At 36.8% G+C, this 20,612-nt stretch overlaps 1 protein-coding gene across 2 annotated transcripts in view; it reads left to right on the top strand.

The window, feature by feature from the left end:
* Window positions 1-20,612, top strand: part of LOC113523239 (GTP cyclohydrolase 1) — a 30,059-nt gene that overhangs the window by 2,070 nt on the left and 7,377 nt on the right. The window contains exons 1-2 of one of the 2 annotated variants that reach the window (XM_026909126.3): window positions 9,062-9,220; window positions 18,815-19,077. The exons of the other annotated variant lie outside the window; for it this stretch is intronic. Of the exons in view, the coding sequence (XP_026764927.1) occupies window positions 18,822-19,077 (256 nt within the window). The 5' untranslated portion in view covers window positions 9,062-9,220; window positions 18,815-18,821. Of the gene's footprint in view, window positions 1-9,061; window positions 9,221-18,814; window positions 19,078-20,612 lie in introns of those variants that run through there. 2 annotated transcript variants of the gene reach the window in all.

Raw genomic sequence — 20,612 nt, 5'->3', positions numbered from 1 at the left:
ATTATTAACTACCTATGCCCGCAGTTTTGTTCGAGTTTTTTACTATGAAACTTGAAACTTACAAGCTGACAAACTGACAGTAGATGGCAAATGGTAACTGTTACATGTAGATATGAACAGTACCTTGGATATCACATAGTATATTGCTCTATGATGCCGCTGCCCATCCCTTGCCCTCCCTTAGTCGCCTCTTACGACACTTAAGGTAAAGGAAGGGGTGGCCTATTCTATGCCCGGATATGCCCGGAGTTTCTTTGCGTGACAGAATCCGAAACGAGGACATCTGCAAAAGAACCAAAATTATCATAGCCCGAAAGATAAGCAAGCTGAACTGGCAATGGGCTGGTCACATAGCTCGAAGATCCGACAACCGACCGGGAAGGAAGGTTCTTGAACGGCAACTCCGTACGAGCAAATACAATGTAGGACAGTCCACCACTAGATGGAGTGATAACCTCAGATGCATTGTAGAGAGTCATTGGATGCAGGTGGCTCAGGACCGTTCCTTATGGCAGTCTATGGGGGAGGCCTATGTCCAGCAGTGGACGGACAATGGCTGAAATGATGATGATGATATGATGCTTTCTTTTTTTTATGCAACTTAGAATGGCAAACAAGCTGACGGCCCATCTGACAGAAAGTGGTAACCGTTGCCTATAGACATGAGCAGTACCATAGACATTACAGAGTATACTGTTTCGCCCATGATACCCCCCATACGTTGCCATTACTGAGAACTCAGATGTTATTCCTCTGTACCCTGTAAATTCACTGCCATATCCCGCCCTTCAAACCGAAACACAGCTATGCAAATACAACTGCTTCTCGGTAGAATCACAAATAGAACAGAGGTGGCCAAGCAAAAGACTTTTGTACAAAGTCTCCCTCTGGTAAAGGTTAAAAATTTTATTTTTATGGAGCAAAATGTAGTCGCTTGTTGCAGATTGCTTCAAAACTCAATTGCTCTATTTATCGATGACTAATAAGTTATTAAACGTAATATCGGAAGTACTCGTGATCTCGCTAATTACTAAAACAATATAGTTACCGCGGCCGAAGGCTGAAGGCTGCCGCTAACGATGTGAATGATACAGCGTTCCATGCTCGCTTGGCTTCAGACGTATGGTCTACTTGGCACGAAGGTCAAACTATTAATTTATAATCTAAAGTTTGACCAACGTATACGTTGGCCAAATTAAATTTATCATTATAGGACAAATCATTTTTTCAAAGGGGGAAAGGGATTGTTAGTAATGGAGACTAAGAATCCCATTGCTAGCAATATAATCGTCGCCTATAAACATCCAATATCCCTCATCCGGTTTTTTTAATGCATGTCAATGGAATGGTGACCCCGCCTGCGCTAACGATATACGCTGGCGGACGGGTTACGGGATACTCTAGCGGAGCACCAGCGAAGGGTGATAGATGAGAATGAAAACAGGCCAGTTAGCCCATCATAGATGAATTCATCAGGAATTAACCATGATAGTTTCCAGGGGGAACCGCGAGGAGGTCGACCCGGTTGGGTATATTGCTAGCAATGGGATTCTCAGTCTCCATTACTAACAATCCCTTTCCCCCCAATACCGAGGTGGTTTTAGCGGGTAAAAATCCCACAGTACCCATCGTCATCCCGCTGGCGGTGGGTCTCTTTCTGAAGATTTTCACTACGTAAAAAAAAAAAAAAGTTTATACGGCTCTATAACATTTTCTATACACTGGCCTGCTATGAATTGACAATTTTATAACTCCTACGTAATTCCTTGTTCTTAGAGGTATCCTATGACCATAGAGTACATGTAATCTGGATCCGCGACATATCGGTAGTGTCGAGCTGAGGTTTTGGTTAACCAATTATCTAATGTTACAATATTGCACGCTGTAATGTTATACTTAACGAAGGCTATGTAATATTGGTCATATCTTATAAACTATACTCTGTCCATTTTTTTTAATGGTATGGTAACCCCGTCTGCGCTATCGGTATACACTGGCGGGGCACCAGTGACAGATGACCGATGATGATGAAAGTAGGTCAGTTAGCCCATCCTGACGAATTAAACTAGCATTAGTCACGATGGTTTCCAGGTGGAACCACGTGGAGGTCGACCTGACAGGGTATATTGCTAGTAATAGGACTATTTGACCCCATTACTAACAATCCCTTTCCACCCATACTCTGTCCATTGTAGTATAGTGCAAATAACAGCTGATATTTTTCCAATTTCCATTGTGAATGAAATCTTCTGTAACAGCATTTCAAGCTGGGCGATAGATTCATAAAGAAAGGACTATTAAAAAATGTTTATAAATAAATTTCGTCATACCAGCCCTTACCTGCCCACTACGGAACATAAGCCTTCCCCAGAATTAAAATTTTGCCAGTAGTTGCCACGCTTGGCGGCGGGTTGGCAACCGCATGTTAGGCTTTTAGTAATTTTTTACAAGAAGAACGCTGTTTTTTTTATAAATATATAAATAATGGAATGGTAACTCCGCCTATGCTTTCGCTGTACACTGGCAGGGCACTAATGCGGGTTGAATGGTGAAGATAAAAAGGCAGGTCAGTTAGCGCATCGTGACGAATTCAACGATAAATGTAGTAATGATGGTTTCCAGGGGAGACCACGTGGAGGTCGACCTGATGATTGCAAGCAACGGGAACTAACCTCCGCATTACTAACAATCCCTTCTCCCCAGAGGGACGCTGCTGCCCATCTCCTGACTATAAGTTTCCTTAGTCGCCCCTTACGACACCCATGGGAAAGGAAAGGGTGGTCCATTCTATGCCGGGACCACATGGCGTTAATAATTAAAATTACTTGTATAATTTTTTTTTTTCGTTTATTTCAATGTCGTTAAAGTCGCCTTTTGCAGAGAAAAATGTACTAATTAAATTGATGGGATTTATTTGCTTATTTTATCTATGGTTAGCTGGTTTGTTTGTAGACAAATACTATGGATTTCTTTTGTAAATATTGAAACCGCTTTTTGCAGAAGACAATCCTATATTATGAGCAATAGAAAGACTTAATACTAAAAGCAAATTCTTTGTAATGGAGATTTTTCCTAATACCGCCTTGAGAGTACTTCGCTCAGTTAAATCCAGTATAAAGTTACGAATCATTAAATAGTCGCTTTACCAGAGGGAGACTTTGTACAAAAGTCGATTGCTTGGGTACCTCTGTCCCATTCGTGTTTCAACCGTGAAGCAGTTGTGTTTGCATGGCTGTGTTTCGGTTTGAAGGGTGGGATATGGCGTGAATTTACTGGGTACAGAGGAATAACACCTGAGTCTTCAGGAATGGCAACGCATGGGGGGGGGGGCATCATGGGCGAAACAGTATATTCTGTTATGTCCATGGTACTGCTCATGTTCGGGCGATGTCAAGGCGACGGTTACCACTTTCCATCAGGTGGGCCGTCAGCTTGTTTGCCATTCTAAGTTGTATAAAAAAAATACACTTCAATACATACTCTAGTTGATAAATACATAGAGATTTGGGACTCAATATAATTGAATACGATCTACTACCGGCATTTGGGAGGAGAAAAATTGTTAGTAATGCGGGCTACCAGTCCCATTGCTAACAATATACCCTGTCAGGTCGACCTCCACGTGGAAACCATTGTGGTGAACTCCAGGTGTATTCATCGCGATGGGCCAACTGACCTGCATTTTCATCCTCACCTATCATCTCTCACTGGTGCTTCGCCAGCGTATACCGTTTTTTTTTTGATGGATAAAAATGGTATGGTAACCCCGCCTGCGCTAACGGGATACGCTGGCGGAGCACCAGTGAAGGGTGATAGATGAGAATGAAAACAGGCCAGTTAGCCCATCATGACGAATTCATCAGGAATAGTTTCCAGGGGGAACCGCGAGGAGGTCGACCTGGTAGAGGAAGAAAGAAGGAGGAGCCTAGAAGAGGCGACTAAAGGAACTTAATAGTAGAAGGATGGACAGCAGCGTCCCTCTTAAAACATCTCTAAAAACCTAACTGCCGTTGCTAAACCACCTGCCAAGCGTGGCAACTACTGGCGAAAATCCCCTTCTGGGAAAAACTTATGTTCAGCAGTGGACAGTCAACGGCTGAAATGATGAGTCTAAGATTTGTGTAGTCTCTCTGTAGTATTCAAATCTTTTCAGTCATTTAAGCATAATTAACAAATATTGTATACAGCATTAGCGTGACATACTTACTAATTGCCTACTAATTAACTAGTAGTACCTAAACATTAGTAAACCTTGTATTTGTGTTAACGATTTAGATATTTTAATCGACTCACAAAAGGAGGAAGTACTATATATATTATGTATCTACATATGTTTTTTTTTCTTTGTATTGAATGTTGTCACTCCACTAGATGGAGTGACGACCTCAAATGCATTGCAGGGAGTCAGTGGATGCAGGTGGCTCAGGACCGTTCCTTATGGCAGTCTTAGGGGTTAGGCCCATGTCCAGCAGTGGACGGAAAATGGCTGAAATTATGATGTTTTTAAATTGTTTTCTATATAACAAGATGTAAATTCATAATAAAAATAATACTATTAAAAATATACTTGAATAACTATATTTTTGTTAATAAAATTTCAAATTATTCACAGTGTCAATAGTCGCTCATACTTAATATCGAATTCCTGGCTGGTAACATAAACAGTAACTTGTTTGTATGTATGTATGTGTTAATCACGTCATCGTGAATACCCGACCACCATAGGAACGCGTCTAGTAACGGAACATTCTCATTTTCCCCATGTCACAATTATAGGGAAAAATTTTGAATGCACCGACACAAAATACCATAATATTACACTAGTAATAATATTAATATTATGCACAAAACACCATACAGATGCTTCGCTAAATAAAGGTACATATATATGTACAAAAACTAGCTGACCCTGTAAACGTTGTTTTACCACTTATTGAGAAATATAAAAATCGCGATTAAAAGACAGGGGTTGATCGTAAAACGATGAAAATTTAAAGTTGTGTGTATTTTTCAATGCTAAATCATAATAAAATAAATATGGAAAAATTTGTTAAAAAAATAAAAAAAAATTTCTTCGGGAGGGTCACCCTTATCATTGAGGGGTATGAAAACTAGATGCTGGCCGATTCTCAGACCTACCCAATATGCACGCAAAATTTTATAAAAATCGGTCAAGCCGGTTCGGAGGAGTTTGGTAACAAACACCGCGACACGAGAATTTTATATATTAGATATACATTTATTACTAAGAATATGGGAGAAAATATATTGTAAAATTAAGAAATTAAAAGGAATAATTTTTTTTTTAAATAATTGTAAATGACAGCCATTTACTTAATACGTATCAGTATTAATTTGTAAGCATGTGTATGTTTATGTATATATTTGTTTATACGTATGTATATATATATTTATACAACTTAGAATGGCAAACAAGCTGACGGCCCACCTGATGGAAAGTGGTAACCGTCGCCTATAGACACGAGCAGTACCATGGACATAACAGAGTATACTGTTTCGCACATGATACCCCCCATCCGTTGCCATTCCTGAGGACTCAGGTGTTATTCCTCCATACCCAGTAAATTCACGCCATACCCCACCCTTCAAATCGAAACACAGCCATGCAAACACAACTGCTTCACGGTAGAAACACGAATGGAACAGAGGTATCCAAGCAATCGACTTTTGTACAAAGTCTCACTTCTCATTAAATTTAACTGTATTTATTGTTTTATAAATATTGCAATAATATGTAGAATAAATAAATAAATAAACAATACACACATTTGTATATTTATTTTATATCAGACATTATAATTGCCAAGTTTAATAGAACTGAGGGCCTACCATAAAATGTTTTCCGAAATTTCGGATCCGAACGAAACACAAATTTGATGTTAAAATTACATGATACGTACCGTTTAAAAATATTAAAAATGCTAAAGTATCGTTCATTTGGACTTTTATGGTAGGATTTATGACAAATGAAATCTTAAGCTCCATTTATAGGGCCGATTTTGATACGAACAAAAACATGAAATTGAGCCCGAAAATTCGGAATTTCATTTCATGGTAGACCCCCTGATCTTAGAAATTTTTAATCTAATTACTGGCCACACTGAAAAAACTTGCAACACTATTTTTTACACTGGATGCTCCATCTATGTATATAATATAAGGCTCCATGTAGTATTGTTAATTATATTGTCAAATATATCATACAATGAAACAATGGTTTCACTATAATGTACATATATGTGATAAACAAATGTTTTGAGGAACGAAACAACGGGGAAATAACATGTAGCAAAAGGAAAATTTGTACTATTGTCTAACTAGCTGTTTTGGGGAGGGGGGATTGTTAATAATGCGAACTACCAGTCCCGTTGTTAGCAATATCCAACCAGGTCGACCTCCACGTGGTCCTTCCTGGAAACCATCGTACGTGACTTCATCACGATGGGCTAACTGACCTGCTTTTTCATTCTCACGTATCATCTCTCACTGGTGCCCCGTTAGCGCAGGCGGGGTTACCATTCCATTATCATCCATTAAAAAAAAAACTAGCTGTTTTCTGCGGTTTTTCCCGTACAAATCGGCATATGAAGTATCATATGTATTAGGTACTTTCTTCCACGCACAACCACTTAGGTTGTGGAATGAGCTCCCTGCCGAGGTTTTGCCAAGAGACTACAGCATGGGGTTCTTCAAAATTGGGGACTTCAACATGGGGTTACCCCCCGTAAAGAGGTTTCATCAGAACCGGCAACGCACGCGTAATACCTCTGGTATTTCAGGTGTTCATAGGCTACGGTAACCACTTACCATCAGGTGGGTCGTATGCTTGTTTGCCACCTCAGTGGTGTAAAAAAAACAACTTCCAGCAGCAGTATTTCCGAACCATAACGACATCATAACCTTCAAGAAAGAGCATATTCCTTTTTAAAAGACAGGAATTAGGTTAGAATTAGGATCGACATGCAATAGTTTGTATTAGCAAATTATACTAATACTAGCTGACTCGGCAAACGTTGTTTTACCATATACATTATTTCGAGAACTATACATGAAAATTTATCGTACTACAATTATTATATTAGATTGCCATCTTGCAACTCTATTGCGGAATATAACAATCGCAATTAAAAAACAGGGATTGATCGTAAAACGGTGAAAATTTGAGGTTGTATGTATTTTTCAATGTTAAATCATAATAAAATAAAAATGGAAAAATTTTTCTAAAAATAAAAAAAAAATTTTGGGGAGGGTCACCCTTATCATTGAGGGGTATGAAAAATAGATGTTGGCCGATTCTCAGACCTACCCAATATGCACACAATATTTCATAAAAATCCATCAAGCCGTTTCGGAGAAGTTTGGTAACAAACAGTGCGACACGAAAATTTTATATATTAGATGTATTTATTATAGCAATATAAAACAATTTAGTTGCTACTGTCACTTTTTTTTTAATTACATCATTAATGCACGGGGCATTCCTTATGACGTGTCCCTAACAGGCCATACACTATACCGGCGTAGAGTTTGTATGAACCGGACCGGTGAGTACACTACAATCGAATCACCTCGCCGACGGTCGCGGTGAATTACCATTTTAACCGACTTCACAAAATATAATATGTGTGTGTATTAACAAGGGCACTCACTGGACACTGCAAACTAGACAAGTACATGACCCAACTAGGCTTATGCCGGGGAGAAAGGGATTGTTAGTAATGGAGACTGAGAATCCCATTGCTAGCAATATACCCAACCAGGTCGACCTCCTCGCGGTTCCCCCTGGAAACTATCATGGTTAATTCCTGATGAATTCATCATGATGGGCTAACTGGCCTGTTTTCATTCTCATCTATCACCCTTCACTGGTGCTCCGCCAGCGTATCCCGTTAGCTTATATTTATTTATTTATGTATTTATTCACAATAGTGTTTGTTGTATTTACATTATTTTCACCGGTACCTTTCCTGCACTGGATTACCCAAATTAATTTATTTTCTCTCTAACTACACTGGGTTGGCTGGAATAGATCTCTTTCAGAGATAACTCCTCGCTTACTAATAAGTTGTTAAACTAATCGTCGCATATATTGTTTAAGTGCAATAAAGAATATATATGTTTTTTGGTACCCCAACAGCATGAACCTTGTAATGAAAATTAGACTCTATTTTCCGCGCTTAGCATTTGGGCATTTGGGCGCGCATTTGGGCTGTTGTACGTATGAGTCGTGGCTAGTACAGCCGACCCAGCTCCGCCCGGAAGTACAGAAGCTTCCTGGGTTCTTCACAGGCCTCACGGAGCGACCTCACCGTTTCTAAACGTTGATGGGCCACAACTTCACATTCCAGGATTTCATTTAGTCGTTTCTTCGGCATCTAAACAGCGTCGACATAGAGAGCTAAAGCATGTACCTTAATAAATATGGTTACTATTTTATTTTAATCTACATATAAATAATTTAAGATTGTATTTCACAAAAAATAAGCCATTAAGGCAAAACCTTGGTTATTTTGGTTTAAAAACTAAACTATTAAACATATTTTAATACAATTTCCCCGAGACCAATCCGTAAATTCATCCTTTCAGATAAAAAAAAAACAGAATTTTCCAAATTGATTTACAACATAGTTATGAGATAAGAAAAATAAAAAAAATACAACCAAATCGTATTTTCCTTTTGAAGTCGTCTGAAAATAAACATAAATTATTCATAGGTAATTAATTTCATTAAATCTAAAAGGTATTTAATTTAATTAAATAATTAAATCTCCCAATTGTAACTTAATACTGAACGACTCCCGGGACCGGCCAATGCACGGCCTTAATCTGCTGCACTTAAGAAAAAAAAACCCAAAAGCATCGACGACTGACGTAACGTATCAAAACATTAGCCTGTACGACACATTGGTGATTGAAAATGCAACTTACTGCTCAGTGATATGGTTGACACTAGCATGTGTTACCGACACTGTGACGTAGACAATGTGGTCGTGTGACGCATGTATTGATTTCCTAGATTTCACACAAGCGCGGTGATTCCATTCACGGATAACTTCATCTGTTGCTTGGCACGGACCTCAGTCAGCCAAAAGCTATGAACGTGATCGCCCGTTTGTAAGCTTTATTATTATTATTTTTCATGTGTTAATATAATTATCGTTTAAATTGTTCAAGTACCGGCAGAATAATAACTGAGCCTGTAAGTAAAAGAAAAAAATTTTAAGTTCTAAATTTGAATTTTTTTTAATTCATAATTTTCATATTTAATCTAACACTAACACTAGTTTGTAGTTAATATACTTAATTATATAAAAAAAATATATGTTGCTGGTCAAAAAAAATTACCCTTGGAAAGTGAGTGAATAATTTCCTATTTTATAACCCAATGTCGTATCTATTATCTATATATCTATGTGTATAAATCAGTGTCAGAAATGTGTCCTGTCTAGATGGTGAATGTTTTGACCCAAGAAAGGTACAGTCGCCTTCAATAACTCGACACACGGTCATTTGTTTGTAAACAAAGGTACGCACTGTTTATTTGTAAGACACCGGATACAAACAATTTTTAATTGCCTTTTCATTCAATTATCTGTATGTATACCTACCTACTAGCCTTTACCCGTGACTTCGTCCGCGTGACCATCCCGGTCACTATGCTCTTTAAATAATCGTCATATTGAATATTCTTTCGAATATCGGTGGCCAAGCATTTTACATCTTCTATTTATTCTGGACATGAATTGTAAAAAATATACCAAATGAATGCCTATTTATGAGACTGACAAAAAACATCTAAATTTTGCTTAAAAACATACCATAAACAAATTAAAACATTTAGAGTGTTTTTCCCAAAAAAAAAACGATGTCAATCGTAGCATTATTAATTATTTTGATTTACAAACTAACCTACTGAAACGATATTGATAGAATTTCAACATGACCAATGTACTAGTCTTTACCCGTGACTTCGTCCGCGTGACCGGGATATTAGTAAATTTGGAAATAATTAAAGATTGTATCCCACAAAATATCGACTTCAATTGTGATAAAACCAGTTAATTTAATCCAAAAATTTAAACTACTGTACCGATTTTGATAAAACCTCTATTGGATCAATCTGCAAGTATATCCTTTCAGATAAAAAAAATCCATAACGATTTATAACTGACGTAGTTATAAGAAAACCGACATCCAAAAAATACCAATGAATTTAGAATCTAGTTCTTACACTGAAATCGGTTGAAAATTAACACGGTACCAACATCGGGATAAAATATATATCGTAAACATATATATAACAAATGCGGGCGAATTGAGAATTCCCTCCCTTCGGAAGTCCCTCCAAAATAATTGCTGAATTGAATAAATTCAGTCGGGTGCAGACGATCTTCCCAGCGGATACTCAAAATTAATCAAATGACCTTCTCACTTCATACTGGAGCTTCTTTGATAAAAGAAGTTCTTTTTAACTCCCTTTATTTTGAGTGCTTCCAAAACTCAAGTTATAGTCTAGAGAATGTTGTATTTTATTTATAATGGTTAGACTCTTGAGTGGCGACCCCGTACGGGCAAACGCAGTGTAGGACGAATCGCCCAAACCCTCATTCACTATTGACAACCTCAAATGCATTGCAGGGAGTCATTGGATGCAGGTGGCTCAGGACCGTTCTTTATGGCAGTTTATGGGAGAGGCTTATGTCCAGCAGTGGACGGATAATGGCTGCGATGATGATGTTGATAAATATGTAATGGCTGCTGTTTTTTTATATTATTTTTTAAAAGAAATTTTATCAAAATCGATTTAGCCATGATTAAAGAATGTATTTTTATATTGAATAAAATCTTAAATTATACATCAGCCGTTAACTGCCCACTGCTGGACATACGCCTCCCCCATCAGGGAAGTCTTTGCCAGTAGTTGCCACGAGTAATCAGGGGCGTTGTCTTATATCATTGCTGTCCTTCAAATATCTTATTAAACCCGTCTCGTGCAGTTAACGTGGTTTGATGACCAAGCAAGTTTGTTAAACAAAAAATAACCTTACAGTTCGTGATGACTTTACCTTATCCTCGTTTATATACCTAATATCGTATATACATAATAAAAGACAGTAATTATTATTGTAACATAATGCCATAAATTTAATTTTCCTTATGGATAAAGACAGATAAAGATAAATTTATTTGCAAACATGTGTACATAGTAAGTGCATAGACATACTTGTTGTTCATTGTAGGATTTGTATAGTCCTAACATGTTTTGCTAACATTAGCGTGCAAAATATTATTTCAAGGACAATTTCAATTGCCTTACAAAGTAAATCTATGCTTTCTATCTATCTATGCCTTACAAAACATATTAATATTTTGTGAAGATTAGATATAAACTAAATACTTAATGTTATTGTTAGGAGAGAACAATATTAACAGAGTCAAATAAAATCATATAAAATTCAAAACAAATAAGAAGTCAAATAAAATTATAATGTCAATAGGAAATGTCAAAAGAGAAACATACAAATTTGTCACTTAAAAATTCATCAATATTATATAATAATTTAAATATATAAAGTCTTCAAATGTTTATCCATTGCCTACTTCTCATTGTTGTATGGAAGTAGAAACAATCACGTTGACTGACTGACTGGCACGAACTCTTTTGAAAAATTCATTTTTTTTTTATCTAAAAGCTTTACATAAAAGGTTAGGTTATATTTTTTTTTATGGGTGAAAATGGTACGGCAACCCCGCCTGCGCTAACGGTATACGCTGGCGGAGCACCAGTGAAGGGTGATAGATGAGAATGAAAACAGGCCAGTTAGCCCATCGTGACGAATTCATCAGGAATTAACCATGATAGTTTCCAGGGGGAACCGCGAGCAGGTCGACCTCGTTGGGTATATTGCTAGCAATGGGATTCTCAGTCTCCATTACTAACAATCCCTTTCCCCCCGATTAGGTTATGTTAGGTTTACATAGAAATTTTATCATATTCAGTCCAGTATTTTAGTTTAATACTCGTAACTATTTCTTTGACATTTTAATTTAATTGATTATTAAATAAAAATAACTTGTTTTGTCATAATTGAAATCGGTATTTGTGATACATAATCTTAACTATTATTTAATAGTTTTTTTGTTATGGGTGAAAATGGTATGGTAACTCTGCCTGCGCTAACGGGATACGCTGGCGGAGCACCAGTGAAGGGTGATAGATGAGAATCAAAACAAGCCAGTTAGCTCATCGTGATGAATTCATTAGGAATTAACCATGATAGTTTCCAGGGGGAACCGCGAGGAGGTCTACCTGGTTGGATATATTGCTAGCAATGGGATTAAAAATCGGTTAATTCATAGTGACAAATTCAACAGGAATTTTAACTATTTTCACCTATTAAAAAAAAACATTCCAGTGTGACCGCGTGGAGGTCGACCTAACACGGTATACTGCTTAGTAACAGAGCCGCTAGTCCCCAGAAACTATCGAAACACCTACACTACTATTAGTAAACTAGAATTTATCTGTTGAATATATTTACAAACATAGGTATGCAAAACATGCAGATAAGTAGGCCAAGCGTGATATGCATTTTAAGGCAAATTTCGTGTTTTAAGCATAATCAATTTCAATGCTACATAATACAAATTCAAGCTAATTCATCCATTATAATTTAATTAATTTTAATTAAGTGGTCTGATTAATTTAATGAATACTAATTTTGTGTCTGAAATATGTTAATTTACAGAAATAATTAACAATGTAATTCCAAGAAAAAAAAACCGACTTTAATTATGGTAAAAAAAGTTAGTGTAATTTAAAACTCAACTGCTTAATCGATTTTGATAAAATTTCTATTAGATCAATCTAGAAGTATATCCTTCCAGATAAAAAAAGAATTTCCCAAATCGGTTTACAACTGACGGAGTTATGAGGTTACAAACATAACTCCTTTTTGGAGTCGAATGAAAAACAGTTGATGTCTTTTTCTATCCCAAATTTTCTTTTTATACAACGTATAATGGCAAACAAGCTGACGGCCCACCTGACGGAAAGTGGTAACCGTCGCCTATAGACATGAGCAGTACCATGGACATAACAGAATATAGTGTTTCGCCCATGATACCCCCATGTGTTGCCATTCCTGAAGACTCAGATTTTATTCCTCTGTACCCAATAAATTCACGCCATATCCCACCTTTCAAACCGAAACGCAGTCATGCAAACACAACTGCTTCACGGTTGAAACACGAATGAGACAGAGGTACCCAAGCAATCGACTTTTGTACAAAGTCTCCATCTGGTAATCCTAAAATTTAGCATACAATTATATGTAAAATTTTAGGATGATTAATCGAGAGGAAACAATTTCAATGATTTAATAATATTTTAATAAACTTATAAACTATTTCTAAAATGAAAATCTCTCCCACTTGCTGTGCCCAACAGGACCTGTACTTAGAGTTGTTTTGATATCTACCAACCACATTATGGAATGCAATAATAAATAAATAAATAAATAAATGTGTTTGCATGGCTGTGTTTCGGTTTGAAGGGTGGGTTATAGCGTGAATTTACAGGGAACATAGGAATAACACCTGAGTCCTCAGTAATGGCAACGCATGAGGGGTATCATGGGCGAAACAGTATACTCTGTTATGTGCATGGTACTGCTCATGTCTATAGGCGACGGTTACCACTTTTCATCAGGTGGGCCGTCGGCTTGTTTGTCATTCTAAATTGTATTAAAAAAAAATAAGATTAAAAAGCATTATTATTTTGTTTATTTTATTTGAAAATAAAATTAGTAAATTCAATAAAAAAACATAATAAAATTGTTTATAAATCGCGAGTAAATGCTAGAATATGCTATAAAAATGAACTATTTATTTATTTAATACGCTGTTCTTTGGATAAAATAAATATGCCGAGCTCGTATTTCGTGTTTTTTTTTTTTTTTTTTTTTATGAAATCCATAGTATTGAGCGATTAGAGTGAATAAATAAACAATTGCTACACAATTGTAGTGGACTGTATTTAGAAGAAGGACACGCGTTCACTTTTGCGAGCAAGGACTGCGCGCTGCACGAGTCGAAGACAGATTGTTTTAACTTGCCGACGTGACACCTGTATTTATTAACTAGGTACTAGTCACTTTAATTTGCAATTAATATGCCAATTTTAAATATAAATAATTATTTAAAAGAACCCTTAGTCGGCTCTTACGACACCCACGGGAAAGGAAGGGGTGGCCTATTCTACGCCGGGATCACACGGCTAAAGGGAACTTAATTATAGAGCGAAGGGCGTCAGCGTCCCTCTTAAAACATCTCTAAAATCTTAACTGCGGTTGCTAACCCGCTTGCCAAGCTAGGCAGTTACTAGCAAAACTTCTCTTTTTTTTATACAACTTAGAATGGCAAACAAGCTGACGGCCCACCTGATGGAAAGTGGTAACCGTCGCCTATAGACATGAGCAGTACCATGGATATAACAGTGTACTTTGTTTCGCCCATGATACCCCCCATGCGTTGCCATTCCTGAGGACTCAGGTATTATTCCTCTGTACCCAGTTACCTCATAGCGCCTTAACGGCTTAATGCACTATGAAATCTTACCTACACGTACTATATGGAAAGAAGTAGGATATCTGCAACCCGGGTCACTAAAAATATCCCGGTCACGCGGACAAAGTCGCGGGTAAATATATATACAATAAAAAAGAAAGCGTTTACATAATAACAAAGAAAGTGGATTAACGATGCAGCTTTTACTTAAAATTGGACATCAATTAATATCGGAATTTAATAGGTTTAATTGGTTTATTTGTTTGGAAAATGCACCGTATATACTTGTACTAAAGGTACAAATACGGCTGTCCGTTTCAATAGAATTTAATTATAATTTAATAAATAATTAAATTAATTTAAAAAATTAAATTTAATACTTAAACAAAAAAAAAAAACAAACAAATTAATAATTGACCCGAGGACTGTCTCGTGATGTTCAATAATGGTACAAATAAAAAAATAATTACTAGGATAACAGGAATTATGAGGAACAAGAGAACATCTAGGAACGCAACCCAGCACGCTCCAACACGAACCGATTCAGAAAAGTTCTTTTCCTAAATTGACCCGACCGGAGATCGAACCCGGGACGTCTTTTACACAAAACAACGTCAACCACTACGCCACGCGAGTCATTAAACAACCTAACAGCTGGCTTTTTAAAAATCATTTGAAAAAAACGCGAAAATAAAAAATTACTAACATATAGTGAAGTCATATCCGCCGATAACTGTACACTAGTAAACGTAATAACATTATAATAGAGATAAGAGAGATTAGCTGTCCATTTCTCGACCATTTTTTTTTATGGGTAAAAATGGTATGGTAACCACCCCGCCTGCGCTAACGGGATACGCTGGCGGAGCACCAGTAAAGGGTGATAGATGAGAATGAAAACAGCCCAGTTAGACAATCATGATGAATTTATCAGGTATCAACCATGATAGTTTCCAGGGAAAACCAGGTCGACCTGGTTGGGTATATTGCTAGCAATGGGATTCTCAGTCTCCATTACTAACAATCCCTTTCCCCCTTTGTCGACCATTAGATTCCCTTAGTCGCAACTTACGACACCCACAAGAAACGAAGGGATGGCCCATTCTATGCTGGGACCAGATTGCAGTTAATAAACAAGTATAAAAACTTATAAATACAAACAAACACAGATGGTTCTGAGTTTGTTTAATTAAATTATTGTTTAAATTAATTTATTATTTAAATTATTGTTTGTTTAATAATGTTTAATTAATTAGTTTATTTATATGCCTTTATAAATTCACTTATATGTAGTATAGATATTTTAGGTGAAAAATGTACATAGACGGACTAAATAATTACTTTAATAGTATGAATCTATAAATACAAACTGACAGTTGCATAAACACGTCGGACCCATGTCGGAAGTGTACAGACCTTGTGCTTAAACCTCACTTTCATAAAGTAGGTTAACGTACCAATATCAAGGTTATTGCTGAGTAAAAAAAAACCGGTACCTCGACAACTACCGGTTATGATCACATCACGTGATACGAGATCAAATAAATGAATCATTAATTAATTAATTAATAAAAAAAAAAATAAGCGCTCGATTATATGGTAAAAAAAAAAATTTTTAATGGATGATAATGGAATGGTAACCCTGCCTGCACTATCGGTATACGCTGGCGGGGTACCAGTGATAGATGACTGATGAGGATGAAAGCAGGTCAGTTAGCTCCAAATTAGAAGGATCACCGCACGTGCTTTGTTGGTATACATCGGACGGTGCACCAGTGACGGATGATAAGTGAGGATGAAGACGGATCAGTTGGTAAATCTTGCTAAACTCACCTGGAATTAAAACATTTGTTTCCAAGGGAGAAGTGAAGGTTATATTACTAGCATGGGGCAACTCGTCCCCATTACCTAATATAGTATTGTATTACTGGTACCATTACAAACAATTTCCCCCCGCCCCTCCAATCAGAAGCATGTTTAAACAGTAAAATTAGAATAGTATTGATGGCACACCTGATGGAAAGTAGTAAATGTCGCCTATAGACATGAACAGTACCATGGACATAACAGAGTATACTGTTTCGCCCATGATATCCCCCATGCGTTGCTATTCCTGAGGACTCAGATGTTATTCCTCTGTACCCTGTAAATTCACTGCCACATCCCACCCTTCAAACCGAAACACAGCCATGCAAACACAACTGCTTCGGGGGGAAAGGGATTGTTAGTAACGGAGTCTAAAAATTCCATTGCTAACAATATACCCAACCAGGTCGACCTCCTCGCGGTTCCCCCTGGAAACTATCATGGTTAATTCCTAATGAATTAATCATGATGGGCTAACTGGCCTGTTTTCATTCTCATCTATCACCCTTCACTGGTGCTCCGCCAGCGTATCCCGTTAGCGCAGGCGGGGTTACCATACCATTTTCACGCATCAAAAAAAAAACACAACTGCTTCACTGTAGAAACACAAATGGGACAGAGGTGCCCAAGCAATCGACTTTTGTACAAAGTCTCCCTCTGGTGATGTGTTAGACATATTATTATTTTTATATATTAAGACAAATATATAAGTATAATATAATAGTTTCTGTCGCTATCCCTTCACTCAAACAACCATGAACTGAAACGTGATTCACCTTATGTTTATTAAAATACAATTATAGATTGTCCACGTCAACATGGCACGCCCCTCCATCTTTTCACTTCAACTACAGTGTTTCTTTCTTATAAAATAACCATTGGAAACGAAGATGTTTACGTAATACTAAAAACCTCGCAGTATAATATACCGTGACTCCTTTGAACTTATTTGTTATTTGAAATAAAAAACTTCTTTAAAAACCACTTATTTACCTTACTACTAGAAAGGTCACCACAAAATCCGTCCAAGTGTCACCTAACATCACGACAACTGTAATGATTACCTAATATTACAGCATTGATTAAAACAAGCTCTATTTCGTGGTTTCACGTGTCGTTATTATCAGTATACACGTTCAATTGTCGGAATATTCTCGTAGCATGCTGTAAGCCGTGTGGTCCCGGCATAGAATGGGCCATCCCTTCCTTTCCCGAGGATGTCGTAAGAGGCGACTAACGGAGCTTAATAGTTAAGAGATAGACAGAAGCGCCCCTCTTAAAGTATCTCTAAAAGCCTAACTGCGGTTACCAACCCGCCTGCCAAGCGTGGCAACTACTGGCAAAACTCCCCTTATGGGGGGGAAAGGGATTGTTAGTAATGGAGACTGAGAATCCTATTGCTAGCAATATACCCAACCAGTTCGACCTCCTCGCGGTTCCCCCTGGAAACTATCATGGTTAATTCCTGATGAATTCATCATGATGGGCTAACTGGCCTGTTTTCGTTCTTATCTATCACCCTTCACTGGTGCTCCGCCAGCATATTCCGTTAGCGCAGGCGGGATTACCATACCATTTTCATCCGTCAAAGAAAAAAAAACCCTGAAATGAAAAAAAAAAGATGCTGTGATCACTTCTAATTGAGGATCAGAAGTGATCACGCATCCTGGTTATGAATACGTGTAGGTAGGTACATTTAATCACGTAGCTTCGCGTACTGGCTGCCCCGACGTCGTTTCGTCAATATTTGATTGAATCGTTTGAATTGACAACTAGCAACGGTTTATATGCTAAAAATTAAAATGGAGTTATTTACATTTCTCTGGGGTACTATTTTTCAAATTTTCTCTTCATTAGAATCTTCGTAAAATAATAAAAAAAAAAATTAAAAAGCATCCAAAAGCATTAATAATGTATGTTTTTTTTATGGATTATAATAGAATGGTAACCCCGCCTCCGCTATCGGTATACACCGGCGGGGCACCAGTGAGGGATGCTATAATATGGATATGGATGGTAAAATCTTAAATCTAGATTTACCCAATAAAGATATTCTTTCTTTCCTTCTTTCAAATAAACTATTGATTAACTACGTGCAATCTCATTCATCATCGCAGCTCTCATTCGTGAAATCTAATTACAGTGTAATTCTTGTTGGAAACTCAAATAAATATTTATACCATATAGATGTATACCAATAAACAAACTTATTCACTCACTTTCCTAACATATACACCCGATCGATAACCTTTGCGTGTAGACAATAATCAAAACAAATTGACACATAACATTATCGCGGCCGGCGCTGTACATACACACTGGTACTGTAACATTCTTATTAGAAAAATAATCCTTCTAGAGAAACCATGTCCGCTGTAAACGGTAAAGACAACTCGGAGCCAGTCATTCCGCCGTCGGCACTCATAAGAAGAGTCAGCTCTCGCTCTGTAAGGAACTCGATATCGGAGGAAAAGGAGAACGGAGTGGAGAGTAGTACGAACAAATCATTCGTGGCCAAGTACAAAAAAACACCGGAGGCATTGAAAAATTTCCATTTGAACGATGAAAGTGAGTTGGAAGTGCCAGGGACGCCGATGACGCCGAGGACCTCAACCACACCTGGTTTGTATAAGTGTGACATTATTACTACCCACTGCTGGGAACGGGTTCAAATCACCAGAGAAACTTCGGTTACCAGAGGGAGACTTTGTACAAAAGTCGTTCGCATGGACACCTCTGTTCCGTTCGTGTTTCTATCGTGAAACAGTTGTGTTTGCATGGCTGTGTTTCGATTTGAAAGGTATGGATATGGCAGTGAGTTTACTGGGTACAGAGGAATAACCTAAGTCCTCAGGAATGGTAACGCATGAGGGGTATCATGGGCGAAACAGTATACTCTGTTATGTCCATGGTACTGCTCATGTCTATAGGCGACGGTTACCACTTTTCATCAGGTGAGCCCTCAGCTTGTTTGCCATTCTAAGTTGTATAAAAAAAGTCAAGTCAATAAATTATTTTATTTGTAGAAACATAGGTTATATAAATTACAACATATTATATATAAAAATAATTAAGATGGCTATGTTCCGCCATTATTGGACATATAAATAATATAAAATCCTTCATCAAAATTATAAAATACAATACTGATCATCAATTTAAGAAATATAAATCTAATTATTATGTATTGTTAAAATTAGGCATTACAACAATCAATGTCACAGTCAAGAAAAGTGATAATTTAAATAACAAACACACTACAGTTGATAAAAAATACGATTAAAATCCATTTCATGTCAAGCAATAGAAAACTATAACAATTGTATTATAAACATCAAAACATAAGGAATAACAATAATAGTAGAAATTATCAGTATTGTAGAAAATTCACATTATTTTTTTAATTCTTTATTGAAGCTACTATCTTCACATAAAGCAGCATTCACACAGCTCTGCCTTCTAATTACGTATCTTCAAATCAGTTTGCCATAGCAATAATTGCTATCAATTTTCATTTCATGTTTCCTATTATCTAAAAGCAACAATCGAGCGAATAACAATAGACGCCATTGCTTTTACAGAGCGATTTAGAAACTAAAATTATTTACTATTATTTATTGAATGAATAACCCTTCTTTGCATGATTTTTTATTGGTGAAATAAACCAAGGTGATATAATTCATGTTCAAAATTAGAGGAAAAATGGTTAAAAAAATAAATTTGGCAGTTATGTTTTGTTTTTCTGCAATGGATATTAAAAAGGTATCCAGACACAAACAATTTAAAGTTCTTTTGTATAATTTTTGGGCATTCAATGTTATGATGGAAATTTCCACCATTATACAAAGAAGGGATAAGTATACTTCATTTGCATTATACAATATAGGAAATAAGCAAGACAATTAATAAATATAACGATACAGTTGTATAAGTACAGGAAGGCGATTTTATTGCTGAGAGCAATCTTTTCAAGACAACCTTAGGGTAATTTTTACTTTATTGTTACTTGATTGCTAGTCTTCCAGTATTTATTGTTACTTTGTCAAAGAAAAATGCATCTAGTATGTGAGCTAGATGCACTTTCCTTGAGATATTGCAAATCAGTAACCCTATATGTATGTAGATGTCTGAGATTCCAGGCTCCAACAGTTCTCAAT

The sequence above is a fragment of the Galleria mellonella genome, unplaced genomic scaffold, assembly GCF_026898425.1.
Source record: "Galleria mellonella isolate WM207_F2 unplaced genomic scaffold, CSIRO_AGI_GalMel_v1 utg967, whole genome shotgun sequence".
Lineage (NCBI taxonomy): Eukaryota > Metazoa > Arthropoda > Insecta > Lepidoptera > Pyralidae > Galleria > Galleria mellonella.
This window is presented reverse-complemented; position numbering and strand designations above follow the sequence as displayed.